Raw genomic sequence first — 18,449 nt, 5'->3', positions numbered from 1 at the left:
CCATACTTTTAAAAGTATTGTGGAATTTCTCTCTAGCTAATCCTTTCGTCAAATGATATGCTAAGTTATTCTTAGTGCATGCATGATCCACTCTAACATCTCATGTAGAGAGTAACTCTCTAATGGTGTTGTGCTTACGACATATTTTTCGTTTCTTACCGTTCTAAAAGTGATTCTCAAATTTTGCAATAGTCACGGTAGTATCACAATAGATTAATACAGCTTGTACGATTTTTCCCACAGGGGAATCTCTACAAGCAAGCTTCTCATCCAACTTGCTTCTTTACTAGCTGTTGTTAGTGCTATCATCTCACCCTCCAAAATGGATTGAGCTAAAATAGTCTTTTTTTTGTTAGACTCTAGATAGTCCATCTCACTATTTATGGCTTCTTGCCACAAATTAACATCCAAAGAAGTCATAAACTTCTTAGAGAGTTGATGAATTTTCCTCTAATATATAGACTACATAATAAGGTCTATACTCTCTGGTAGTTCTTGCTCTCTTACTTCTTCTAGGTTCTATTTTAAACCTTTCATTTTTATCGTTATCTCTAATCACAAGGATGTGACTAGTAGAAGTGCACCCACTATTCCTCAACTTAAAAGAGAATTTCTTTTCATTAAAGTTAACATCGTTAGACTCAATGATTATTTCTACGTTAATGTCCTAAAATCTGTATGCATTGCAGTTTACAACATACCTAATGAATACACATTCATAGGCTCTACTTGCGAGTTTAATTTTATAGGGGCATATCTTCATAAATAATTTCATGAGCAATTCTCTTTATCTCATTGGACTGATACTCTACTAATTTATCATCAATCATATAATACTTGAGGTAGCGACTAACAACATACTTTTTAGTCTCAGCTTCCTCGATATCATATTTATTTTCAAGTGTATACCAAATTAATATGGCAGACTTGTATGGACTGTACTAATCATAAAGATTATTTGACAACTCATTCAAAATGAAATTCTTATAAGAATAATCATTTTCATTCTAGAGAGCTATATTAATAGCTAGTTTATCTATTTCCTCTTTTTTAGCCTCATCTGACACTACTAGGATATTGGTTTTTAGAACGTGGACAACCTTTCTCATAGTGAAGAAAAGTTACATCTTATGTTGTTAACGTTTGAAATTTGTCTTGTCAAATTGAAATAGTTTGTTCAGGTCATAGTTGTTCGGTCCATGAATATTATCTACGAATGTCATTGCAGTATAAACGTCTTAAAATTGTTGTTATTGTTGCTTGTAACAATTCTAAATGACACGAAATAATATTTACTGGTTGAGTCACGACCATGTCGCTCTCTTTAAGACGTTTCGTGGCACTACCTAAAATGTGCAAGCACATTATCAACCACACCATCCCCAGGATAAAACAACTCATATCTCTGTTATTAAATTCTTATTGCACTGTAAGAACCAATCTTGAATACACTCACCACAATATGGCTACCAGCGCCAATTCTCGAAATACCCACAATATGGCTACCCGTGCCAATTCTTTTCCCACAATACTGACTATCAATGTCTATTCTTTTTCCTAAATACTGACTAGAGTGTTAGTTTTCAAATTCCCATAATTTGGCTGCTTATGCCAATTCTCAGTGTCACGGAAAGAAACGAGGAAATGTGTGCCGGAAATGGCATCGGCGGAAAATATGAGAGAAAAATAAAAAATTGTATGAAAACACATTCAACTTGGGGCAAGTTATAATGAAAGGAGAATGCCTCTATTTATAACATGAGATTTTTTCCAAGTTCCTCATCTCTCCAATGTGGGACTTGGGAGTTGTTTTTTTCAAAATTCTTCTATGTGGGACGTGGGAGTTTTTTAGATTTCACATCCAAAAGTTCCCACTAATGACTTTTAACAAACCAAGTTTCAATGACTACTATAACACATTTAAGTGGGAAACATCCGTGAAAGAATATAGTGGACCTCCAAAAAATTCTACTATAACTATTAAAGGATGCACTTGTTACTCTAGTTCCTGCCAAAACAAAAATGTCTAGTAGCTTTCAGAAAAAAGCAACATTGTACACCATATTAATAAGAGTTTGGTATAACATTAGAGAAGAAAATAGGAAGAAGTTTTTTTATTTCTTCCTATACAACTTTGCACCCCATGTTAACTTACCATCTCTAATCTCAAGTCCTTAAATAAACTAACCATATTACATTTTCAAAACCAAAAAACTCAATGACAAGTCACCAAAACAGACCCAAAAAATGAGCAAAAGTTAAGAGAAACATCCCTAGAAGGAAACTCTATTTGCTCAAACCCTTCAGCCTTTGCTCTCACCTTGAATATATAATCAGATTCAGATACTTGTTCAGCAAGAAAATCAACCAAAATGCTCCAAGCTTCTGAAGCTTTCTGGCAAAATACTAAGGAATATAACTATGGTACAAAATCTACATCCTTCCTATATATATGCAGCACCAGAGAGATATAACCAAGACACATGCAAATGTTCACATTAACAGTAACCACATTAGACTCATGCAACTATGCATCTGATATAATGTTAATTTGTCTCCAAGCTCACAGAAAAACCATCATTTGGAGGACTTTTCGGAAAATCACTTGAATGTAACTCACTTGGCCTATGTTCCTGAACATTTAGATTATTGGAAGGAAGATGCTCTTGTATGATCTGCATTGAGGTATGAAAATAATTAATAAAAGAAAGAACAAAATGATAAGAAAAGAAAGAGCAGAATGATCAATTAATAACTTTAGTAGACAAAAAATCTAATGGAAAAAGGAAAGATAATAAAAAGCTACTACTTCGAAATATCAATTTCCTGCAAAGGAAATCAAACTAAATAAATCAGTTTCTTTTCCAATCATTGCTCAACGTTGATATACAATAATGTCTAATGTTACCTGATCACCAGCTTCAGGACCCTCTGAGTGGAAGAGAATAGGGCGGCAGCGCTTATCTTCATTCATCAAACTTGAATTTTGGAAGTGGCTGACAAGGGCGGTCTTTCCTTGGATTCGAGCATATGCCAAAGAAGCAACTTTTTCACTGTTAAACTTCTCCCATTTCTTCCCATTGAATGTCTACAAAATCAGTAACGAAAGTGAATTTCCTATCGAAATTCGGGGAGAAAAATCATTAGGCTTTTCCAATTACCCTTCCTTTAATAATTTACATGATACCAGTAACTGCTAAATTTTGTATAAGAAAACATTAGTTATAGTAAGATAAAGAAAAGGTTAGAAAACATGACCAAGCAAGAAAATTTTGGTCGCAAGAAAATTTTGGTCGCACGAAAATGATAGAAATATGCAAAAATAAACATAAAAACCTCGTAGAATGGAATAATAAGCAAAGGTGACAGCATGTTGATAAACGCATAACCCACGTTGCATTTATTCTGCAATTAGAAGCCCCGGAAAAAAAAGGAATAATCAACTTCACAATTCAGACGGAAGTCAGAGATAGAAATGCAACTCAAGGGAAAAATAAGAAAGTCATTAAAATAACACAACATATACCTTAAAGTCAATTGGCAGATAGATAAAATCATAGGTACCCTGGTGATTTTCATCAATGGCGGCTAATAACATTTTCGAGGTGTATCTGCAGGTTATCAACAAACAATATATCATCCAAGCATCCAATGAAAAAAAACAAGGTCAATAAACAGTGGTCTTAGAGTTCGTCATACTTATTAGGGATATTCTTTAACATTAATGTAGTCCTTGCATCTTCGCCATTTTTAATCTTATCCAAGTCGAGCTGAAATTGCTTCTTGCTATCAACTTGACTCCCATTGTTATCTATCCATCTACTACGAGCACGGTCAGTCAAACTCTCGAAGGTAGCGGGCAGCGGTCCGGGGTAAGGACCACTACCCAAAAACACAGGGTTAAGCCGAGGAGAAGATCTCATTCTGAAGTTTGATGAACCATTATCAGGTACATTTCTTGGCATATTAATCCCAGCATTAATAGAACCACCCATATTAACCATGTAATTTGCATCATTGTTCCCTAGACCCATACCTCCATAACTAGCATTACTCACGAATGAAGTTTCAGGTGACTCGGGAAGAAAACCGAACCGCCGCTCAAAAGGCAAACCAGATGGAGCAGAGCCAACGTGATGATGCTGGGATGAACCAATGAAGGAATTATTCTGAGTTGAATATGGGAAGGCATGACTCTTTCCGTTCGAGGTAAATGGATGCCCTGCAGATGGTCTTGGCCAAGCTGAAGGTTTGATATGATCTGAGTAGAGGGTTGGACTTCCCCATAGAAACTGTGGCCCAGACAAGGTCTCAATTGACAATCCATTTGATGTTGATTGACCGAAAGAAGATAAAGGTCCACGATATTGGCTGAACTTTGGCTCTGGAAGTGAATGTGACTGAAAAGTCGTACCATTTGTTGAATTCATACTGGTAAATATGTGCTCTTCATGACTATTAGTTCTTAAGTCTTTGCCAATAGCTGCACCCTTCACATTGTTTGATGCCTGAGGTTGCAAAATTGAAGCTAATCCTGAAAAATGGTTGCCTGTTCTAGGGCCTATGATCCTAGAACCGGGAGAATTATTCATAGTTTGCATTGAATTCTGCTCAACAGGGCTGCTAAACTGGAACCAATTACCTGTTACGAAGTTTCTATTAAATTAATTCCTCCAGCAAGAAAATAAATGCAAGGGGAGCATGATTATAAAGCCCGGAACTCGGATATGCTGCTTAAAGAACCTACCTGGTGGAGAGTTTGCCACAGGAGAACCCACTTGATATCGGAAACTCCGAGATTCATCTTGATCGAGATCTTGATTAAGTTGGAGCATCAAACTACAAGGTGCAAGGTACTATCAATTATGTACTTTTGCATCAAATACTTGTGCCAGAAAGCAGAGGGAGGTATAGTGAAGTTACACACCCAATAGTTTGTGTTTAGAATTTTCTACACAAAGTAATAAGTTGAACATTTTTCTACTCTCGCATAACAAATTTTTATGGAGCATTTGGTGAAAGTCGTTTTACTCAAATGCAATCACAATATTAATTAATTTCAAATAATTTCGATAGTGTTTAATCCGCCTCACAAAGCACCAGAGAAAGATAAGCCAGAGATTATCATTTGTGCTACTCTATTTAACACTGGAAAGGTCTCTAGATGCCTCATCAGTTTCTTTTTATTTACACAATGCAGAACAATGATTTTCACCACAAAGATAAATAGAATATCAAAATGATATCAATTGTAAAATTATTAATATACGCACTTTCGACGAGCTCCTCCAGGGCGACTAGGCTCCAGCTTTATGCGTTTACCAGCTATGTCACTCCTATTCAATGACTTAAGTGCAGCTTCTGCGGCTCTGACATCATAAAATTCAATGAACTTATGATGCCTCTTGTGAGGAGTTTCCCTTATCTGTTGAAATACTAATCGTTAATCTTAAGTAAAAAACAATATATGACAACAATGCAAAAAATTAAACAAGGATTAAATAATTACCTCTTTGACCTCTCCATAAGCCCCAAATATTTGACGGAGGTCTTCATTTGAAACCGAAGGATCCAAATTGAAAACTACCAAGGTTCCTTGGTTGATATCCTTGTCTGATGGATTGTCCTGGGATGCATAGGAAAAGAAATGCAAAAGAATAAGAATATCAGGGTATTCAATTAATCAATAAGAGAATAAATTCAATTAATAAAAGAATAAATCACAAGAACTTTGATGCTGGTAAAATACCTTTGGTATTGAGAAGTGAATGTCAAGTTTCCTGCGCCGAAGAGGTTTGTTTTGTAATGCACGCATGGCTGTTCGAGCAGCACGGATGTCATAATAGGATATCATTACAAACCCCCGATGTTTACAATCAGTGAACAGGGTTCTAATATCACCATATTGCTGAAAAGAACATATGAAAAACAATTAATAATTTGTATTGAAAATGACTTGTCGATAGAATCACAGCTTACCAAAATGACTTGGTACAAATGCGGTACTGACAATTTCTCAGACAAAGAAGTGTGTGCAAGTTGAAATTTGGGCAACATAGATTTGAAGGAATGGACACCATTGTAAAAAACGATGTTACATGACATACCTCAGTTTACTTTTGATGATATGTCATACAACTATTGGCAGAGATAAACATATCAGAAAAGGAAAAAAGTGCAAGCAAAAGTGACCACATTACGTTATGCAATTGGTCGACATAAAAGTTACGAACTTGGTTTCAAACCAACCCCTTCCTCACCACACTAGACCCATGAGACACAATCCACATATGTAGTTAGAGCATCCAACAAGTACTGTAGAAGCCAGTCATCAACGAATTACAGTAAATTGTATATAACCATGTTATATTGAAACCAAAAGTAATTTATTAAGTATCAAGACACAGAATGTTACTCATTATCTCACATATAATGTAATTGTTAAGGTTCCATCTCAAAACCAATTGACAATGAGAGGAGTAGTCCAACAGGTGTTTAAATCATTCCCGAGACAATGAAGTAGGCGATGAGACTTACTTTCCAACATGCCCCCTCCATATAAGTCTGTCGGATCAGGCAAGGGTTACCTTTGACCCATAACTAAATGGCATCTTTTGGCCCATGACAACCGTAAAGAATTTGGGCTCTGACTCTGATACCATGTTAAGGTTCCATCTCAAAACTAATTTGCAACAAGAGGAGTAGCCCAACATGTATTTAAACCATTCCCGAAACAATGAGGTAGGCGATGTGGGACTTACTTTCCAACAGTAATGCATACAAAAATAATGCTTAATACTTTTCTGGCTAGTTGCATGTCTTCCATATAGATTGAGGGCAACAGGAACAACACTCAAGTGTGCATAATAAAAAATAAACGAACCCTTCCATCATTAGATTAACCACAGAAATACTACTTACACTTGTGATCAAATAAATAAAATGCACACTTATGTAACACCATGTTATTTCACAACCACTCCAAAGGAAGGTATCAGAGTGACAAAATCAAAAATCATTCCAAAAGATGCTATCATAAACTTTAATCAGATTTCAGTTTTATGGTAAGTAGGTCTAAATTCTAAACCATTTTACCATGTTTCAACTATATTTCTTCTCAAGAAATATATGCTAGACGCAATGAACAACTATGGGCACCATAAGTTGCATTCATGAAGCATAGCAGAATGCTAGAAAATCAAAATAAAAGTTTATGCTAACTTCTAGAATCAGATCACTAAACAATCTCACCTCAAAAAGAACTTTCAGCTCAGAATCCTCAACATTACTGTTAATATTTCGCACAAATAATGTTCGAGATGGATGCTCTCCCAATGGATGTTCTCCAACAACAGCTCCCACACCATTAGGAAAAGAATTAAGAGGCAAACCACTGCCAGCAGTGCTATCAGAGAAGCTTAACTTAGACAGACCCACACTGAGACTTTCCTGTGGGTCAGTTTCTAGTTCCATGCCTCCGCCACTACCGAAAAGATCATACTCTTCCAAGTCCTCAAGAGAACCAGGCAAACCACTTAGGTCGAAATCATCCATTATACCAGCTAATAGTTCCTCCTCGTCATCGGGAAGCATGACTCCAATTGCATTAGTGTCAACATCTTCAGGTGAATCATTGCCCTGAATATCTTGGTGGTGCTTTTTAAAGCCAGATGATTGATAACTGTTTTTCATGTCATTTAAGTTCACTGCAGGTTATCAAAACCGGGTCAAGAGATTTCATAAAAAAGGTAGTAACGAAATGACAGAGCAGTGAAGAAATAACTATCACATACGTTTTTCATGTGGAAGAACAGGTAATGAGCTAGAAAAGAGGCTAGCATCAGATGAGGCATGGTAGGAATCGGATCCAGATAAAACATCCCATGCAGCCCGCCCCGCTTCTCTAGGCATATTTATAGATCGAAACATGGAAGTACCTATTATTAATAAAAAAGAGTGTAGTTAATTCAATATGGTACCACATTACAATAACCAAAACAAAAAAAGAATTAGGAGAATTACCGAAAGATGAAGGATCAAGAGACTGCTTCATTGCATCACCCTTATCTGCTTCATTCACAAAACAATAGTATAATGAGTGACTTTGTTTTGCTATAAGCAGATAAATCATACATCCTTGCAAATTGCAAGGGATATCTCAATCATAAAATTTAGAATAACTACAAGTGAGATAAAGGCTTGGTTGCTGTTGTTGTAGTTGATGATATACTAATTACACTACAATTGGTAATAATTAAGAAAACTCCACATCTACATCTACAATAATAGTAAGCTTTTGTAGAAATCAGCAATAACAGTTTATATAGGTAGAGGAAGAAATTCATTTGTTATATATTTTTTCCCTTTGAACAAAGAGGGGAACCAATGCATACATTTATTGTTCTAAACCGACCACCCCCGGCCCCACCTCAATCTTCCACCATCGCCCACAAGGTTTCCTGAAAACAATAATAGGTAAAAAATTGTGTTTGTCGACTCCAAAAATGGGGAACTGATATATACACAACCACACAACATTCCCAGCTCTAAATTCAGTAGCAGCTGAACAACACAAAGCTGAGGTTTCGTGGTGAAAAGTTAAATTGGACATAAATCCAACTTTACAGAACCAATGTTATCAGATATCAAGATCTCATGTTCATGCATATTAGCATGAACCTTAGATGTGTCAGCAAGGGAGACACCATTCTATTATGTGTCCTTAATCTCCCTGTGAATATGAGGGGATCCCTTCTCGGTTCTCATTAGCTCTTACTCCTCAATTTCCTATGAAGACCCTTCACACATTTTGTTGTCATGTTCACAAGTGCAGAATAGCCTAATTCCCACAATTTGTATGGCATAAACCATATGACTGACTCAATTGAGTTTTGGAGAAACAAAGGAAATCATTTGGAACTTGCATATTCTAGTTGCAGTTGTTGAATTTAAAGTTGAAACACATAATAAAAATTGAAGAATAAAAATCAAAAGCACGATGCAAGAAACAGAAAACAGTGTCCCTGTTGCGACGAAGAGAAAGAAGTGAAAATCAAACTCTGTTAGATCAATGAACAATAGATCAAAACCCAAGTGCAAAAGCCAGCCAGTCTAAGTGAAAGAAAAGTTAGATCATGATAAAATTAATGTCCACAAACAAAGTGAAAGAAAAGGACACCAATTTTCACACAATTTCTCAGCATTCAAACAAGATCTTGGTTCAATATAATCCACCCAACAAAGAACAAAGAAAGTGAATTTGGCGGATTAAATCAAATTGAATGAAACTTGTGTTTGCAGACTGTGATAATATCACTTTGCCTTAAATCCATAAATCAAGCTACCATTTTTTTATTTTTATCCCAATTTTTTTCTAAAACATAAAAAAGGCGGCCCAGTGCACAAGATCCCAATTAGTAAGGTCTAAGGAGGGTAGATATATCAGCCTCACCCCGCAACAGAGAGGCTGTTTACAGAATTTGAACTCGTGATAACAAACTTAATGTTGCGCGCCAAGCTCAACCTCTTTTTTTTTTCTAAGACATATTTGGAGAAAAAATATAAACGGTTGGCAATCAATAAAGCAAGTGATGACAACTACAAAACTAACCCAATTTCTCTGTTACTTCCAAACCCAAAGCCATAAATTTAAGCATTCTCAGCAATATTAGACTTCAGAGAAACCATAACTGAAAAAATCCCCTGAATCACACCATAACCGCTGCACTTCAAAGTTTAAAAAAAATAGAAGCAAATTTAACTAAAAAAATAACTCCATTGATCAATTAAATCAACCAACCCCAGAAAACAAAACGTTCAAAAGACTCAAAATTTAGCATTGGAATATCCAAAAACAGTGAACAACAAAAAGTCATGAATTTACCTGAAAAGGGTACAAAAAAATCAGAAAACCCTAAAGCTTGAAGGTAAGAGAGAAATGATCCTTGACAGAAAAGCTTGTTCCTTTAGCACCTAAAACGAAATGGGTATGCAAGAAATCAAAGAGAAAGGTCTTATAATTGAAAAGAAAGAAGAAAGGACGGTGTGTTATTGTTACATATAGTGTTTTGAGAAAATGGGGAATCTTTTGAGAGAAGAGTGATGATGATGATTGGTGCGTGACCTCAGAGAAGTGAAAAGTAGTAGAGAATGATTGATAGATAGAAATTTGGCTTCAATGCTTTGGTTTTTTGGGATTGTTGAGGATTCAACTGTATTTAAAGGTTTTTTTGGTGTCCAAAACATGTTTCTTTGCATTTCTTAAAATCACCTTATCTAAAACAATTACTTCTTTTTTATTTTCTTTTTGTTTTCAGGTGAAGCAATTATTTTAAATTGGATGTAAAAGTAGATTAGATGATTTTTAAGGATTAACTCATTAATGTTTTTTATAAAAGGATTAACCCATTAAATGTACAATAAATGTATTATTATTTTTAATATTGTTATGGACAAGAATGACAACGGAACGAAACAGACACAAATAGTATTTTCTTGTACGTATACCTATAATATTTATCACTACCCATGCGGGTGACGAATATGTACATTGTCCAAAAGAATTTTAAGTTTAAATATATATTTTGTAATAATTAATATATATAAAATAATTGTTACATAAATAATAAAATTTATGTATTTGTTAAATATATCATTATATTTTAGTTATTAAAATTCATTATAAAGCAATAATAATAAAACAGATAATTATAAAATAATAATAAAAGTACAATATATATATATATGTGTGAAATATTTAATTAAAAATAAATTTATTAATTTGTGAATACTCATTCGAAGATATTATTATATATGTTGTTACACGTAAGTTGTTTTTATGAGTACTCATTATAGATATTTCAGTGGGTCCCGATGGAACAAATATTTTTGTCATTCTTAATTATGGGATTATTTTAATTCTAGCTAGCATGTGAATGAGAATTGATGAACATATTGGCAAAGCATTTATTACTATTTGTGTGTAGATATGTACTTCATACCTCTTCATTCACATTTTTATTTTATGTTATTAAATATTTTATTTTTATATATTTCATATAATAAAATGAAAGGTATAAAAGTTCATGCTCACATCACAAACTATTCTAAATGTGTGTATGGGTAACATGTAAAACATTTCTATAAGTGACAGAATTAAAATAGAGTTTTCTCACAAAACTATAATATTATTGATTTGTTTGTTTATTTCACTAGGTCGATTCTTTAAAACATTCTGCTATTGTAAGTTACGAATTATGACGGTTTTTTTAACCCTCATATTTGCAATTGTAAATAATTGTTAGTAGTGAGGGCAAATAAAGTAAATGAAAAATCATCAATTATACAATATTTTTGTTTTATATATTTGTATAGATTATAGATACAATAGATTTAAAGAAATAATAAATTTTGAATATTTTGTATTAAACATTACATAAAAGATTTCATTTATTAAAATTTATAATATTGTTCGAGGGGTTGTTGATTTCTTAAAAGCAAAGAGATAAAAACCTTGAAACCATGATAATCGTCATATTATTAAGAGAATTTTTTTGAAATTATAGAAGTATAGTAGATAATAATTGTCATATATCACTTTTATTTAACAACGTCCATCGTCAATAAAACGATACATAAGTTGTTGCAATTTATGAGAAAAAAATTGAAACTAAAAGAAATCGAGGTCTCATACATCCAAACTACTAAATTAGTAAATATTAATTTATATATATATATAGTTAAATACTTTTGGTTAATATCGTACATATATATATATATATATAATTAAGTTTTACAAACGAAATATGATTATTAAAATATATAAAAATAGGTACGAATGGACATGATAGCTAAAATATTAGATTATTCATTTTTCAACTAATAACAATATACGAAAATATAAACGTTAATAATAATACTGCAATAATAACAAAATCTGCTCTTAATACCAACGAGATTTATCAGTTGATTTTATCTTGAAATATTTAATATTCAACATAGATTATTCGATTTTAAATAATAATAAAATAATCATAATGTGATAATAACAGAAATAAGCTTCTGATATTAAGAAGGTTTATCTTCATGACAGAGAAAAGATTGTAAAACAATAATGATATTAGTGGATAATTTAATTAATCATAGGGAAATATAAGATATTTTGACTTTATTCATAGCATAAATATACATATTTTTTTATTTATAAACTATTGTTTGTTTCTCATTTAAGTTTATAATAAATTAGAAATTTTTATTTTAGATTTAAATTTAATCTCACACATTTCAACTAAATTAAAAATTTAAAGTCTTAGAGAAGGATATTTTACTTACGATTTAGCATTATTTTTAAGAGAAAAATGTATATACTAAATGGTATAAGAGTTTATTACATTATAATTATTACATCACTTATTATCCATAAGTAATCATAATTAAATTTAAATATAAGTAGTACAAATGAATGGTGAATTATGCGTTGGTCATGTATAAATATTTACACACTAATAATATGTATCTATATTACACTCTTTTTTAATAATGTCTCTGTTTCTATTTGGACTTAATATGTATACACTAATAATGTAAATATTTTTTACACTATCAACAAATTATCTATCATTTAAAAATAATATAAATCAATGATGAATAATATATTAACCCATAAAAAAAACTTAACCCTTAAACTCTATCTATTTTCATTATTTAAGTATTGAGTTGTTCAAAATGGTACAATAGATAACTATTGAAGCCGGTGGGTGTACCGAAATTATGTTTTTTATGCATCTTTATTAAGTATGCACTAAAAAACTGATTTGACTAATATCACAAAAAATAAATGATACACTATCTAATAATAATGAAAGATAAAATAGAAAAAGACAATTAACATATGTGCAGTACCTATGTAAAATACTAAGTTATCTACATTGATAAGTGTAGATCGTGTCCGAAGAATAATTTATTTCATACATACATATATGAAATATAAAATTTTCTAAATTGTGGTGAGTTATCCCTTACATTTTTTTAAGGTGCCCTAATCTAAATTATTAAATATAATGAATATTTATTACGATGATATGGTACGAACGTGAGTAGTATTTTATTATGTCTAAGAAGTCTTTAAGTTTAAGTATATACTTATATAATGTGTAATAACTAATATATATATATATATATAAAATAATTATTACACCAATAATAAAATTTATGTATAGGTTAGCTTTATTATTATATTTTAATTATTAAAATTCATTATTAAATAAAAATGAAATAGATAATATATATTTATAAAATAATAAAAAATATCATATATATATATATATATATATAATATTTAAATAAAAATAAATTTATAAATAAGTGAGAAACCTTGAATTGATATCATAATACTAGTGTATAGTCCATACACTTAAGCTATTTTTATAAGTACTTGTAATATTTATACTTGTACTCATGAGTATTTTTGTTAATCTTAACTCTTTTGCCTTTATACTTCATTTGAATGTGTGAGAAATTGGTTTATATGCATACACATTATACGATGTAGATGAGTGATTCATCTACTCTATGTTTTTTAAACTTACTTCTCATCCTAGTCATATCAATTCTATGGATATCTAATGGTTTAGAGTTATGTACTAATTCAAACAATTGGATTTTCTTAGAATTGATGGCTAGGATGAAAAGTAAATTTAACTTACTCTTAAAGTAAGTGTCCTTATAGTGCATTTAAAGTGTATGGAGTCTTCTTTTCCAAAATAAACACGTAGTAAACTATACAATATTATAGTAGAACCTTGTGATTTGGTTATGATAGATGAGGAAAATAAACACAAAACTCTTTCTTCAATTGAAATTAATAATTTAGGATGATGGAATGAGTGTAAAAGTATGAATATGATTTTTAAATTTGTTTTTTATTTATATTAGTTTTTTTAGAAAATTGATTTGATTTGATTCATCTTCTTTCATACCTTTACAATGATTATATACCATAATCAACATTGATATAAGATTATTCTTCATCATTAGGTACAATTTTGACAATAATGATACTATGTTTGGCTTAAGAAAAAGATAGAATGAAAGAAAGTTAAAGATGAGATTTAAGGAAAGAAAATGAGTAGAAAGTAAAGTGGTTGGTTTTAGTTGTTCAATTTAGATAATGGAATAAAGGAAATCTAAAACTTTTATTTCTCATTTTTAATTGTGGAAGAAAATAAAAACTATGCTAATGAAATTATATAAATATCCCAATTTAGATAATGGAATCATGCATCATATTTACAGAATAACTTTGTTGTTGTTTAGCACAAGTGTTATATTTTTTATATTTTATTATTGAACTGTCTAATATTGAAAAAGAACTATATTCGTTTTGTTGCAATATATGGTAACATGAGAATTCAATTCAATGAAGGAGCAATGGTGTAGTAATGAATTTATGTTGTTGTTGAGAATTTAGACAGATTTTGTAGCCATAAATGAGTTGAAGAATATATGAGTAAATAAATCGATAATTCTAATATATTAAAATTTTGAGTGATGTGGTATTAAACTATTTGTATGTTTTTAGAATTTAGTATATGGAACAACTCTTTTTAGTCTCATACAAATAAACTTTTTGACATGATGAAGAAATGTGATTATTACAAACTTGATCTTATGATGCATGATTTTTTTTAAATAAAATAAAATCATGATGCACAATTAAGTTAATTGGGAAGAAAATAGAAAAGGTGGTCAAAGTACATTTTTAACCACATATGTGGTTTGAATTTTTTATTAGGCAAAATTGATGTGTTTGACACCTTAAGTTACGTGTTTGCCTCATTTTATTCCTTTAATTTTATTTTTGAGTCAATTTCGCAAGTTTTTTTTTTATTTGCATAGTTAGTAACAAAGTGATAAATACACATGAGAAGCAAAGTGAGTAAAATAAGTTAAAATGCCAAAGAAACATTTTTCCTTTTGATATTTAACAATATCTTTTTTGGTTATCGTTTTTAATAATATTTTAATGTCATGTTTTTTTTTAATTTTCAAGATATCTTAACATTACATTTAATATTTTAAGATACACAATATTTAACATATTTTAAAACATAAAATAAAATACTAAACCAAAATATATTTTATTATTCTCATTACATTTATGAAAAAATGTAACAAATTCCAGAAAAAGTAAATAAAATGAAACGAAATATTATATATGCTTAATTTTGTACGTCACGGTTGGAATCTTTTGTTATTATTTATTTTTTACTACCATATTATTTATTATTATTATAAAAAAAAGTATACGAAGTGGGTTATGGAAGATTATTGAAAAGAATATTCCATTTAGGCATCATCCACTACCCACACGGCACCACAAGATTACGTAAAGTTCTCAAATTTGGTTTAATTTATTGTCATGGTGACTTAGGATAGTACAATTATATTTAAATTCCGAGACAAAATATATAGATCGTTAGAGTTTTTCACATTGTCACTATATTATATACGATTCATTTTTAATTATTATCGATCGAAAAATAATACAAATAAATAGTAAATAATTCATTGATTGTATATAAATCTTTATCGTTTAAATACATATATTACATTCTTAAATTAAATACAAAGAATGCATACATACGATGTGAATTGGTTATGATCCATATTTGAGTGTTGACCAGATATGGTGGTGTGGTTATAATAAGTTCTAAAATAAGCAAGTTACGTTTGAAGTTTAAACTCTATACATTGGTTACGTGTAAATTCAATCCAAATAATCATTTGCATATTAGTCAAATCAATCAATTGAAGAGTTGGTGAGGAGCAAATTTTATATATGATGTAGTATATATATATATATATATATATTTTTTAAAGGGGCTTTATAAAAAGACATAAATTAATGTTGAGAAGAAAAGAAGAGAGGGATGGATGTATATGCAGTTAAGGTTTAAAGTACTCACACATTTATAATTTATATCCTATAGTTTAATTAACTGATTTTTATGGACTTTTTTTTATATAGCTTTAACTTGTGATTAGATTATGTGTAAGAAAAATCTTCAAACTAAAAATCTCATCATATAAGACCTCCCAAATCCATCTTCCCTATGGATCAATTATATTGGACTACTAAATATGTCATAACAATAAAATATTGATAACTAAAATAAAATAATTAATTTACTAATCATAAATGTATAATACATAAAATGGGACACTTGATTTTGTCCCCTCCCCTAAATAAAAACGGCAATATAATGGTAAATGTTCTCGAAAACATACTATCAAACCTTGTTCCCTTATAAGAAAAAATATTTAAAATATTTATAATTGTTTTCTTATGATTTTTCTTTAACTAAATATGTATATAATTTGGGCTAACTTACTAATCACGGTTGGTATCTTATACCACTCGTTAAGATATATATATATATATATATATCATCAAATAAAGCCTTTTACTTTCAAGAACCCTAAAAAATACTACAATAGTATTTTCTTCCATTTCTAGAGCTTTGAGTAGTTAACTCTATATTATAGTATTTTTGTCAAAAACCTCATTAAGTTATACAATATTAGATATCATTATGATTAACTAGTGAATAAGTTAAGAAATTCATTTTTTTTCATTCATTCAATTACATTGGAGTCTTAATATTATTATATTCATAGAGCTCAACATCATTACTAAAAAAATAATGGATGAGGTTAATTCCAAGTCTACATGCATTTAAGCATTTATAATATTCGTTCAACTAGCACCCCAAGTCAATAGGTGTTTAGAATGAAAGTATATTGTTATGAAAATGTCAAGTCAAATGAAATTATTATAATATATTTCTTTACAGGAATACCACATTGATAACTTATGAAAATATTAACTACTATAGTTTCCGATTGATTGAATTGGATGATCATATATGTAATTTAAAAATTAAGACATTTTACTCCTAATTCAATAAAACTATCATACATATATTGTTCTATTCAAATTATTGATGTCCTATATAAAATAATCCTATCACGATTTCAATGACGATAGTAAATCTCTAATAAGAATCTTGTTATATTAACTAAACCGTTTAAATTAAAAAACAATATGGAAATGATATAATTATTGTTAGAAATAAATTTGTAGTAATTAAATGATAAATTGGATATTGTACATATATTTATATATATTTCTAACAATATACAGAGAAGTAAAGAGAAGTGTAATACATACCACAACCCTATTCTGGATCACCTGTCCCGAATAGTGTCTCATTCTCTATCTCAAGTCAATCATATATTAATACATGGGTAAAATTAAAAAAAAAAGTAATAAAATAAAACACTAATTGATTTGTGACATAAAGTGAAACACCATTTGTGATCTTCATCTCTATTCTCTCTCATATTTTGAGATATGTAATGCTGTCCAATCCTGTTGACCACTTTATTTATTCTTATTCTTACAAACTTTGCATTAGGGTTGATGAAACATTTTTGTAGAATGCATTAAAAATATGATTATTTTTGAGCTATTATATGCAAAATGGGATAGTGTAACTCAAATGCTCATTGAATTCTTTTCTTGTTTCTTTCTCATCCATTTGGAAGGAGATTCCATATATGTTACACATGAATTCATCAAGAAAATCTTAAATACTCCAAGTTGCTTTTGATATCTTGTAATATCCTCCCTTATTTCCTAATAATATTTTGTTTCTTATAAAAAATGATTTATTCTTCATTTATCTCTTTGTTTCATTTAAATTGTGTTTACCTCAACTATAAAAAATTAAGAACCATGCAACATGATAAATACTCTTAAAATTATAATAATACGACCACAATTTAAAACATTACTTCAACTTGATCGATAGTAGCTTGATTACTTGATCTATTCACATCAGTGGTAGGAGTTCCAATAATGTGTTGCACCACTATTGTGTTAATTTTCACTCTAAATGTATTAGAACTTGTACCTCATTCTCTAATATCTGATAATATATTGGTAACAGTTCGATATTTCCAATATGTAGACACTCTTAACTGAACCCCATTAATAAATTATTTCTTATTCTTTTAACCTTTATTTGATTGCTGTTTGGCTTCACTCTGCTTGTTGTGGCTATGCAATTCTGTGAGGTTTTGCCACTACAGCAAATTTTGTTTTGAGCATTTTATTTTATGACATTAATTATGCTATACTGCTGTATATTCCCACTTTATCATTTTCTAATTTAGATTTTACATATAAGCTCCGTATATCTATCTTCCCCAAACCGAGAATCTCGCTCACTGTGCTGCCTGATTATGCATATAGTTATACTTAGCTTTACAATGGTTCTCGGCAAGAATTGGAATATTTGTATCATTTAATCATTTAGAGTGACACAAAGTTACTTAAATATTGCATGTTGTCATAAATCAACTTAGATATTGTGAGATGTAAGATA

The 18,449-nt window shown here is 30.3% G+C and overlaps 1 protein-coding gene and 1 long non-coding RNA gene across 4 annotated transcripts; one reads left to right on the top strand and one right to left on the bottom strand.

The window, feature by feature from the left end:
- On the bottom strand, positions 2,030-10,212 carry LOC109326860 (protein MEI2-like 5). 3 transcript variants are annotated; one of them, XM_019559740.1, is made up of 15 exons: positions 10,058-10,212; positions 9,884-9,972; positions 8,023-8,067; positions 7,794-7,937; positions 7,252-7,706; positions 5,750-5,908; positions 5,510-5,626; positions 5,274-5,425; positions 4,748-4,839; positions 3,700-4,642; positions 3,527-3,611; positions 3,337-3,405; positions 2,909-3,088; positions 2,521-2,675; positions 2,030-2,484 (listed from the first exon to the last, which is right to left on the bottom strand). In XM_019559740.1, exons 3-14 carry the CDS (start codon positions 8,051-8,053, stop codon positions 2,547-2,549), a joined length of 2,556 nt encoding a protein of 851 aa, XP_019415285.1. In that variant the 5' UTR covers positions 8,054-8,067; positions 9,884-9,972; positions 10,058-10,212; the 3' UTR covers positions 2,030-2,484; positions 2,521-2,546. The 3 variants fall into 3 exon arrangements, with proteins under 3 accessions (XP_019415285.1, XP_019415284.1, XP_019415286.1); XM_019559739.1 differs by having other exon boundaries at positions 2,030-2,675; XM_019559741.1 differs by lacking the exon at positions 2,030-2,484 and having other exon boundaries at positions 2,547-2,675; positions 8,023-8,070.
- On the top strand, positions 5,951-6,929 carry LOC109326861. The gene is made up of 2 exons (XR_002105292.1): positions 5,951-6,519; positions 6,742-6,929. It is a non-coding gene; the product is annotated as an uncharacterized LOC109326861 (long non-coding RNA).

The sequence above is a fragment of the Lupinus angustifolius genome, chromosome LG14 (genome assembly GCF_001865875.1).
Source record: "Lupinus angustifolius cultivar Tanjil chromosome LG14, LupAngTanjil_v1.0, whole genome shotgun sequence".
Lineage (NCBI taxonomy): Eukaryota > Viridiplantae > Streptophyta > Magnoliopsida > Fabales > Fabaceae > Lupinus > Lupinus angustifolius.
This window is presented reverse-complemented; position numbering and strand designations above follow the sequence as displayed.

What these genes read in the sequence shown, in the direction of transcription:
- LOC109326860 (XM_019559739.1), bottom strand. Translation starts at nt 8,053, where the DNA reads ATGAAGCAGTCTCTTGATCCTTCATCTTTCG. An exon ending in CTTATGGAGAGGTCAAAGAG is followed by an intron (nt 5,426 to 5,509) that starts GTAATTATTTAA and finishes GTATTTCAACAG; the next exon opens with ATAAGGGAAACTCCTCACAA. An exon ending in TTAAAGAATATCCCTAATAA is followed by an intron (nt 3,612 to 3,699) that starts GTATGACGAACT and finishes GATAACCTGCAG; the next exon opens with ATACACCTCGAAAATGTTAT.